Below are 10,892 nucleotides of genomic sequence, written 5' to 3'. Positions count from 1 at the left end.
GAAAGGGGAAAAAATGAGGAGCTGATACCAAGGGCTCAAGTAGGAAGAAAATGTTTTGAGAATGATGATGGCAACATATGTACAAATGTGCTTGACACAGTGGAGGGATGCATGGATTGTGATGGGTTGTATGAGCTCCCAATAAAATGATTTTTTTAAGTTGCCAGTTTACCTTCTGTTTATTAATATTTATTTGATTAACCAATCCATATGTAGATTAATAAAGATCACAAACAAATTATTTGTTCAGCACAAGGTTTATATAAACATAGTGAAAGAATACAGCTCTGGTACATGTTTCCTGATTTTAGACCACATAGTATCTATCTCCTTTCTAGTTGAACGAATGCCACTTGGTCTATGGGCAGGTTCCACATGAGCACAATGAAAATGTCCCGGAACTAGTATAGACTATTTGAATATCAATAAAAGATATCATTTATATATATAGTGACCCCAATACATATTTTTCTTCTTGTGATTAACGAAATGGGCCATTAAGATTATCCCTCTAAGAGCGGGCAGTACTTCCTCTTGCTGTGGCAAGAGGAGATTGCTTCTGTGTGTATCCATTATTCAAGCCCTCCCTTACCCTTAGCATCCTGAAACCTAGCCTGGGCTCCAGTGTAGATATTCTGTTGGATGACTCTGGTAACTAACTGTAACGTGACATCAATGCAGGGAATCTGTAATATTTTGCCAATCCTTTCTTCACGTGCCCATAAATACACACACAAAAGAGAAAAGAGCCAATCACAGCTCATAGTGTATTACAAATCCAACTCAACCAAAACCTCTCTGCCAAGAAGGACCAAAGGTACATATGCTTCTGAGAATGTCACTGTCAGCTCTGGTTATCTGATTTTTGAATGGTGGTTCTCATATGCTTTTCCAGTTCCAGCAAGCTTTGGTAAAACTTTTCAGCAGTGTTTTCATCTATGTCCATCTGCAAGAGAATCAGACATGGCAATGATCAGAAAAGAAACCCAAAAGGAACAGCATTTGTACAACATATACAGGAGCACTGAAACAAGGGGAGTAGGCAGCTAAAAGGACTGCAAGGCAGTCAGGTGAGGCTGGCAGGAATCTCTGAGAACCTGAAGGCATTTTAACTCTTCTATTAACTCCAATCCCTCACCAGACTTACAGATGGATTTCCTAAAGAGCAAGACAGAGATCTAGAGCCTTGTTGTCTCTCGTAACTCCTATGTGTAGCTAGCGATAGAAGATAATCAAGCAACAGTGATGTCGGATACAAGAGGGCAATGAAGGACTTTTTGAATTCCTAACTGCTACTTGCTTAGTATTGTTTTAGAGTTTCTGTGGGTTTCTTTACTAACCAAACCAAAACAAACTTCCTGACATCTAGTCAGTTCTGATTCATAGCAACCATGAAGAACATAGTAGAACTGTCCTTATGGATTTCCAACACTTGTAAATCTTTATGTGGGAATAAAAAGCCTCATCTTTCTCCTGTAGAGAGGCTGGTGATTTTGAACAGCTCACCTTGTGGCTATCAACCCAAAATGTAATCCACTACACCATCAGGGTCCTCTGCAGGAGAAAGACAAGCTGTCTCCTTCTGTAAAGGTTTATAGCCTCAGAAACCCTATCGGGCAGTACTCCTCTGCTCTATAGGGTTATTATGAGTCAGAATTGATTGATTAACAGTAGATTATGGGTCAAGCCCAGCATTAGCATACACTACTTCAATATCAATTAAAAGATACTTTCAATATATATTTTAAATACTTTTAAAATAAGAGAAAAAGAATTCAAGTGGCACAAACATACACATACATTTTTGTTCCTATGATTAGCTCCATGGCCAGAAGTGTTCAAATTTGATCTTAACTGATAGGTATGTAATATCATACTTTTAAAAAACTCACTGTCATAGAACCAATTCTGCCCAATGATAACCCACTACCAAACAGAGCTCCTTAAATCCAAACTTAAAAAAAGAAAAACATGCTGCCAATCAAGGCGAGGTCAAATCTTAGCGAACCTATAGGACAGAGTACAACTGCCTACATGAGCTTCCATGGTTGCAACGCTTTACAGTAGAAAGCCTTGTCTTTCTAAAACAGAGCAGCTGGTGATATTGAACTTCTAATCTTGCAGATTGTGACCCTATGCAAAAGCACTACACCAAAACCAAACTCTCAGGCCCTATAAAAAATGCTGGTACAGAAGCTAAACTTCAAAAACAGGTGCTTTCTTCAAACAATGTACAGACAAGATCAAGAAAACATTTTCTAATATCTGGGGAGTCACATTTGTACTCTTTCAATCTCCTCGGAATGTTGCTGTTGGTGGGGAAAGATGCATCCTAGTTCTAACCCATCTTTTAACAAAGACAAAAGCTAATTCCTTCAAATAAATCTGAAGTTGAAGCATTTTTTCAATGGACTAACATAACAAGTTTATAAAATAATTTGGTTTAAAGCACTAGCTATGGGACTACACAGGAAATAAGCCCCTGGTGAGCTCCCTCCATCTACAGTTGAGGGATGGAAGCTGAGGGGCTGCTAAACAGAGTGCATTGAGGAGTGCAAGTACAGAAGAGCAAAGGTGTAAATCTGACTTGAACAATCAAAACTGTCAGTTGACCCCACCTCTGAGGAATGCTAGACCTGATCTAGTTTTCAACATTTTCTGTATATTTTTATTTTGTTTGTTCATTTTAAAGTATATCTCAGAGGTGTTATGTCAATGGAGGTGAGGCTACCCTCATGAAGTGGTGTTACATGTTTTTCTGTGTTTTGGTATATGAAAGCCAGGATTGATGAACCTAGAGGGACAGCAAGCAGAATACAGGTTTCAGTGAGGTTGGGGGAGGTACCGTGGGGGGTGGGCAGGTCCATGTCAAGGAGTCTAAGAAGAAAAAGAATGTTTGGAAACTAATTGTAGTAGCAATTGTACAATTCTGCTTGGCGTGACTGAAATATGGAATGATATATGCATTAACTCCCAATTAATAATAAACTTAAAAAAATAAAAATTAATAGTTTCTTCCCTTAGTAAAAAAGTCATTTTCTCTAGAGTAAGTTCAAATAATCTCTGAGAGCCTGAAACAAGTTTACTAATTTAAAATAGAGTGTCTTAAACAGTATTCTTTGGGCAGAATAAGGCTTTCTACTACTGTAAAGGTTTACAACCTCGGAAACTGAGAGGGCAGTTCAACTCTGTCCTCTAGGGTCACTAAGTGTTGAAATTAAACAATTCCCGTACCATATATGTATGCATATAGTAAAAATTTAGGAAAATCAAGATTAAGCAATTCCATAGAAGTCTTAACTGTTCTAAGTTCTCAATGCCTTTACTGGGATAATGTGTGTTGCACATGTCTCTGAAACGGATGGCCCTTGCAGGACAGAAGCCAGATGCCCCGAGGGTTCTAAGGCTACAATCTGTACAGAAGCACAGAGCTCCATCTTCATCTCATGGAGGGCCTCATGGGTTCGAACCTCTGCTCATTAGTGGCCAAGTGAGTACCTAACCCTGTGCCACCTTGGAGTTTCTGAAATAGGGGATGGTAAGATGAAGCAGACCACCAAAATATACACAAAACAAAGATCCTTCACAACTGTACCAATGTATAGCATCATGAAAAAAAGTCTGATGAAGTCAAGATTTTTACTGGCATGGATGATTAACGTCCATTGAAGCAGCAGTCAAGAAGCTGAATGACACACTTCACTGGGCACATCTGCTGCAAACGACCTCTTTAAAGTGTTAAAGAGCAAAGATATCACTGTAAGATATTTGACCATAGCCGTGGTGTTTTCAATTGCCTTATATCCATGCAAAATCTGGACAAAGCGTGAAGAAAAATGGAGGAAAAACTGATGCATTTGAATTGTGGTCCAGGCAAAGACTACTGAATATGGCATGGTGTGTCAGAAGAACAAACCAATCTGTCTTGGAGAAAGTCCAATCAGAATGCTCCTTACAAGAGGGGACGGACGTGTCCAGAGGAAGAATCAGTGCCTGGAGAAGGACCTCATGCTTGGTAGCAGGTCAGAGAAAGAAGACCCTCCGCAAGAAGGACTGACACCATGGGTGCAACAATAGGTCCACCCACAGGAACAGCTGTGCGGCTGTGCAGGCCCAGCAGTGCTTCCTTGCTGTTCACAGGCCAGCGGGTAGCAGCCGCTCCACGGCACCGCCTGAGAGCACGAGGCACTCTTCACCCAGACCTGCTTGAGGAAGCGCGTGGCAAGCTGCGCAAGCAGCTAGACTTCAGCAGGACGTCGGGAGCCGTGGGACAAGCAGGACAGTCTCTGGAAAGCACTGGGAGGTACCAGAGATCCCCGCCTATTATTGAACTTACCTGAGATGTCTTATTTGCCTCAGTTTACTCTCACAAAGAAGCTAAGGACTAAAACTGGGACACTAAAGTAAACTTGATTCATAACAAAAATACAACAACCATTTCTTTTTTTTCTTTCTTTCTTTTTTTTTTTTATATTGTATTAGGGGCTCCTACAACTCTTATCACAATCCATACCAAACCATTTCTCAAGGTTCAAAATAAAGTTTCTTTTTTCCTAATATGTAACTGATTTCTTTTTAAATGACTAGAAAGAAATCCAAACCCTATTTCTGTTTTGTTTTTCCATATACTATCTTCTGTCCCTTCAGATCATTATCATGTCCTCCAGGCTATGAAAGCTGACAGGTGTCATGGGCACAACTGATGCTGGAACATTCCAAGGGATGTTAGCCTCACACAGGAAGGCACCACATTTCATCCACCTTTTGACAAATTTTGAGCACCTAAAATGTCCCTAGTGGCTGCTACTCACTGAAAACCACCAGCAATTCAAAACAACCAGCTCCGAGGGAGAAAGACAAGGCTTTCTACTTCCTAAAGCCGTTCGTCTGGGAAGCCTGTGGAGGCAGTTCTCCCCCTTCCTACAGGGTCACCATGCATGAGTCAGAATCACTCCATGAGAGCTCACAATGCACGAGTCAGCAGATCAGAAAGGAAGGCAGAATGAATCCTCCTCCTCACAAAACTTATATTCTCACAGAAGAGCCCAATGGTGAAAGCAGGCCACCTAGAGCAGCTACAGTATACCGATACCGTATAACTGAGCATGTATGTGGCTGGTCCACAGGGTCACAGAAGACTGAGGTGTAGCTGAGATCTCTAGAAATCAACCTGTTGAAGAAGAAAAGGCAGGGCAGTTCAGCAGAGAAAACAAAGTGGACAAAGGCTCAGAGGCAGGATGGAGCAGAAAGAAATGACAAGAAATGCGTGAACAGAGAACAAAACTCAGTGAAGAAAACTGAGGAGCCCGGGGACTGGTCAGGAAAGCAGGGAACCCGCTCATCTGCCCATCAGCAAGCATTCTTAATGCGACAATATAAATAGATTTACCTTCTGGTGTATTATGTAATTGTGTCCCAAACCTGTAGTGGCACTCATATATTTGGTCAGAGGATCAAGAGACTCAGGTTTTTGGTGGAAAAGCCATACCTGGGGGAAAAAACGAGTTTACCAATGACTTTCTGTCCAAGACAAGTGAGGCTGGTAGAGATTTGCAACTGAAACTTTACTGGACACTCCAAAGTCACAATTTCTCTCGGTTTTTACTCGCTCCTTGTAGTGTTTTCATGAACCATGTCGTGAAGTGAAGGAAGATGGAAGGGTACGCTACTTATTAGTACCCTTTGAAAATTTACAATCATATTCCCAGTACCTCCTCTCTTTTGCTCACAAGTTGAAGTTCCTGTTATAGAGCTTACTCAGAGCTGCTTCAAACTGATACAAAGTCTTTTTTTTATTAATAAAAGCGTCAACTGGTATAGCACTCAATAGGTAAAAGGGTAAACAGTAACCCCTGCCTCCTTTCACAATCATCTAAGAACACAGTCCTCCTTTCTGGAGGAAACGACCCTCAGTGGGATCTTGTGTTTTCTTTCAAATAATATTTATTCACTTGAAAACATCTTCTCTTTTTTTGGCTCAGGTGGCTATCTATTCCACACATTTCATTTTTCACTTCCATACTATGTCTTAGAGATCTCTCCATACGTATAGCTGCTGCTTTTTTATTAAAGCGGCATATGGTGCTCCACTCTACGATGCAGCAAGATTTATGGAACAAAACCTAAAAAGCAAACCCACTGACTCCACAGGTCGGAGTAGAACAGCTCCGGAGGTTTCCGGAGGCTATAAACATTTAGGGAAGCAGACTGCCTCGTTCCTCTCACTCAGCACATCTGCAGGGTTCCAACCTTTTTGGTTGGAACCTTTTGGTTAGCGTTAGCAGCCCAATGCTTAATCCATGGCACCACTAAGTTTCTAGCATGTAGGTGAGTGTAGTCTTCCACCGATGGACCGATAGACTTTGTATCCAGTCTTTGCTATTATAAACCAGGCTGTAAATAAATGATGACCATACCCTTTCATACACATGAGCACACCTTTAACATAAATGAAAGAGACGGAATTGCTAGGGTAAGGCTATGAACACTGAGTATTCTGGTTCATCTTGCAAAGAGTCACTGGCAGAGGCTGTATCCATTTACCCTTCTCCACCAGTGTACAAGAGCGTTCATTTCCCTACTGTATTAGTCTGGGTAGACCAGAGAAACAAATGCATAGAGACACTCACATGTGTATAGGAAAGAGCTTTATATACAAGAACAATTGATTATTAAGAAAGCATCCCGGCCCAGTCCAGATCAAGGACATGACTCCAATATTAGCCCATATGTCCGACACTTATCTATAAAGTTCACTTCACACTCATGAAACACATGCAATGATGCCAAATGCAGGAAGATCACAGGCCAGTGGGTTGGAAGTCCTGTGGATCCAGGAGCATGGAAAGCATCTCAGCACTGGTAGGGGTCTCCACCCAGCTTTACCACCTCCCAGGGCTCTGGTTGCATCAGGGTAGGTCCATGTGGATTCTTCTCAGGGATGTCTCACAGGGAGTGAGCAGAAAGAGAAAGGGACTCCCACCTCCAAGGAGGAAAAACCGGAGTTCCAAGAATCCTCAGAAGACCATGCCCACACAGAGGCCTCATTGGTTATTACCCGATTGACAGACCAGAATCAACCCTTCACTCTTAATCCTCTCAAGTCCCAAATTGACACCAGATTATGTAACTACCACACCTACTCATCAGAAATGCATTTTATCAAGCATTCTAATCTCTGCTAATCAGAGTTGGAGAAGAGTTTTTCATGGTAACTTTAATTTGCATTTCTCATGTTTTGAATGAAGGATCCCTGCTGGTGTTAACCCACTGCTGGTTAAGCTTTGGCTTGTAACAGCAAAGTTGGTGGTTTGAACCCACCATTCACTCCTCAGGAGAAAGTTTGGCCTGCCCTGCTCCTGTCTATCTATGCTCCAGCTGATGATGTAGTTTGCTTCCAGAGAAGTGCTTTCCCTATCGCATATGGTGCCATGGTAGATATTAAATGTCCAAACTTCACTCTTTGTGCTTTGCATATGGCTTCTGTCTCATCTTGGTCTTAAAGAGGATCTTGACGGGCCTCGGAACTCATTATGCTATTATCTTTCCTATATATACTGTTTCTGCATATGCTAAACCACTAAACCAACTCTATGTACATACTTGTCAGGAAACTGCAGTACATACCAGGGCTTCTGTTCCATTGTATGGGGTCAAAGTGAAAGCATTTGCGAAAAAGCGAAGCTGAAGGACAAGAAAACAAGAATCATTCAACAAGCACTAGGAGAGTCTATGGTGGTTTAGAACAAAGTCCCCCAAACATTAGTCATTTAAATATTAAAATGAATGCTCACCTTTCTGATGGCAAAACATTTTTTAAGTATCAACGAACAAAATAAATCTAAAAAAAATGTAGGAGCACTTCATCCCACTACCTCAAGTCAATCATTTCTGAAATAAAGGTCTACGTCATCCTGACCTTTCTTCTGTGTGTGTCATAAGGGACCGTCAAAAAGAAAAGATAAAGATGTCACGTGTTCTGAATTCTTCAGGGGAAGAATATTAGCCTCTAAAAGTAGCATTTTGTAATGTTTGCTTGGGCAGTATTACTTTTGCAAGTTGCTTAAATTAAACAAAACAAAAACGAATAAAGCCCAGTTCTATGGTCATACAAAAAAAAATCATCCCCTTCTTGGAACCTTCTTACACACACTACCACATTGAAGGACCAAACCATCCAGTTGAACACAGCATAACATGGACCTCCCAACACTCCATGTTCACTGAAACCTGCATGTGATCAAAGACACATTCCCTTAAGGAGAAAAGAATGCACGTATCCACAGCTGAGCTTCCAAGAGGCAGTCTGTGAAGTTAATGTCAGGAGATCTGGACACCGTGCAAACAGATACTAAAACCGCAAAGACTTCTGGTAGTCTTTGTGACTGCTGCTGCTGCAGCTGCAATCTGAGGCCCGAGGAATGGGGAAGTGCAGCAGCAGCAGCAGGAGTGCAGAGAGGAAAGCAGAAAGCAGCACCTCCCCTGCCCACTCACCCAACAGCCCACACTCAAGAGCTGTGTCCTGTGACTCAGCTGCCTGCATCCGCTGCTGGGGTTTGGGTTCTTTAAAGCCATTGGGGGAAATAGCAAGCAAAAGGAGAGCTAATTTCTCATTAAAACAAACAAGCAAACAAACCTATGATGTCACAGATGTATGTTCATCCTGACAATGCCTGAACAGATGATAAGCAATGAATACCTGCCCTTGGAAGGTGGTGTAATGATATTAGGTATTTGAAAGTCACGAATAAAGACATAAAAAATCAATTCAGTGCTATCAAGTTAATTCTGACTTGTAGTCAGTCACCTTATAGGACAGGGTAGAACTGCTTCTGTGGGGTTCTGAAATTACCTATCTTTATAGGAATAGACCTTATTCTTTTTTCTAAGGTGATTTCAAACTGCTGACGTTGGGGTTAGCAGTCCAACTCATAACCCACTACACCACAACTCAACTCAAGTGGACTTCTGCCACTTCAGGTACAACTGCTTAAGTCCTTCCTCAACACTGTCTTACTTATCTTTTGCTGCTGTAACAGAGATACCTCACCTAAGTGTGTGGCCTTAATAAATGGGTTTATTTTCTCAGTCTAGGGGGTTAGACATCAGGAACCGACTCTAGTGGAAGGCTTTCTCTCTGGTCAGCTCCAGAGAAAGCTCCTTTTCTCTTTAGCCCCTATTCTTTCTTCGGTTCCTTGCTGATCTTCATAGGACATGGCATCTATTTCCCCCTATCCCTGCTCTATGTTCTTGTCTAATCTCTTCTACATCTCAAAAGATGCTGACTCAAGACTTATCCTACACTAATCCAGTCTCATTAACAAAGAAAGCTCATTCCCACCACCACCCACTGCCATCCAGTCAATTCGGTCTCCTGGAGACCCTATATAGGGCTTCTGAGGCTGTGTAGATCTTTAAGCGTGCAGCCAGCCTCACCTTTCTCAAGCAGTGTATTTGAACCTCAGACCCTGGAATTAGCAGTCCATGCTTACCAGACAGTACCACCTGGGATCCGTAACTACAAGCATTGAGGTCAGGATTTACAACACATATTTTTTTTTGGAGACACAGTTCAACCAGTCCTTAAATGCATCTTCAAAAGACATGTCTATTACTTACCAGCCATATGATTGGCAGCAGAAGTGTCCACATAAAGGGAGGGAGAATTCCATAAGTTAAATTGGTCAGCACTGTGCCTGGGCATACCACACTAGAATACAGGCCCTAGGAACACAGAAAGAAACAGCAATAAGATTCAAATTCAGTATGAAGTTACTGATTCAGTCCTAATTATATGATACAGGAGCTGTACCCACCGCATGCCACTGAATTGGTTCAGAATAAACACTGAAGGGTGCTCTGGGAAAAACCTAATAAGGAGTGAAGCATTGATCCACTGTCCAGAAAGATGTGGTCAGCATATAACGATTTCAAGAAGCAGCACATGGACATGAACTAAAGGAAGAAGTCCAAATTGCACTGAAGACATTAGCCAAAACAAGGTTCTGTGAACTGACAAGGTAACAGTTGAAATATTTCAACAAGCTGATGGAGCACTGGAAGCAGTTACTCATCTATGTCAAGGAATTTGGAAGATAGCTAGCTGGCAAACCAACTGGAAGAGATCCATATTTCATACCCATTCCAGAGAAAGGTGACCTGACAGAATGTGGAAATCATAGAATAGTATTAATATCAATTAGGAAGAAACAAAGCTATCTCACTCTAGACTGTAAAGTCTCTGCACTTCTATTGAGAGGGAATCATCAGGTGGTCCCGAGCATTTATAGTTAAAATTCAGCAGCCAGCCTCTATGAACCTTGACAAAATCCCCAGCAGTGTGAGGTGTCAAAGGAACCCACTCACGTCATGTACTCCTCGCTGTTTCTCTCTTTACGAAAGTAGAAGCGAAGTTAGGGGAGGAAATCATCCCCTACTGAATTTTAAGAGCAAGCAGCAACAACTAAATCTGTCTTTCTGAGATGATAAAATCTAAAATCTCACTTAAGTAAAATCCAAGAGCTCTTATAGAAAAATTGAAGCTAATACACTGATTTGAACCAATGAAAGGGTGTTTTCGGAGTACCAGAAAACAGCTCTAAATTTTAAAATATCTATAAACAGACATCTCAGAAAGCGGCTCACGATTGGATCGACACACTGAAGTAAGGCTGGGAACCACCTGTACCTAAAGGTTTGTATTCCCGAAGAGGTAGCTACTACCAGAGAGCTCATAATTCAGGCCCTAAATTTTCATATAAATCATTTGTCCCTCTTATTTCTGTTTTTTCTTAGGCTATTAACAATAGTAGCAATCCTGTTCAAGAAAAACACTGCACTTTCTAAAGTAAAATGGCTATTAGGGTAGCCACAGTGCTAGAGAGTCGTCTGAA

At 41.5% G+C, this 10,892-nt stretch overlaps 1 protein-coding gene across 1 annotated transcript in view; it reads right to left on the bottom strand.

The window, feature by feature from the left end:
- Positions 1-238: 238 nt before the first annotated feature.
- The window catches only part of HSD17B7 (hydroxysteroid 17-beta dehydrogenase 7), a 31,981-nt gene continuing 21,327 nt past the window's right edge, over positions 239-10,892 (bottom strand). Inside the window, exons 6-9 of the mRNA XM_075564191.1 lie at positions 9,619-9,723; positions 7,627-7,683; positions 5,390-5,488; positions 239-946 (exon numbers count right to left, since the gene is read on the bottom strand). Coding sequence (XP_075420306.1) covers positions 845-946; positions 5,390-5,488; positions 7,627-7,683; positions 9,619-9,723 — 363 coding nt within the window. The 3' untranslated portion in view covers positions 239-844. The remainder of the gene's footprint in view (positions 947-5,389; positions 5,489-7,626; positions 7,684-9,618; positions 9,724-10,892) is intronic.

Source organism: Tenrec ecaudatus, chromosome 1 (assembly GCF_050624435.1).
Source record: "Tenrec ecaudatus isolate mTenEca1 chromosome 1, mTenEca1.hap1, whole genome shotgun sequence".
NCBI lineage: Eukaryota > Metazoa > Chordata > Mammalia > Afrosoricida > Tenrecidae > Tenrec > Tenrec ecaudatus.
The sequence above is the reverse complement of the archived record's forward strand: the minus strand, read 5'-3'. Positions and strand labels throughout refer to the sequence as shown.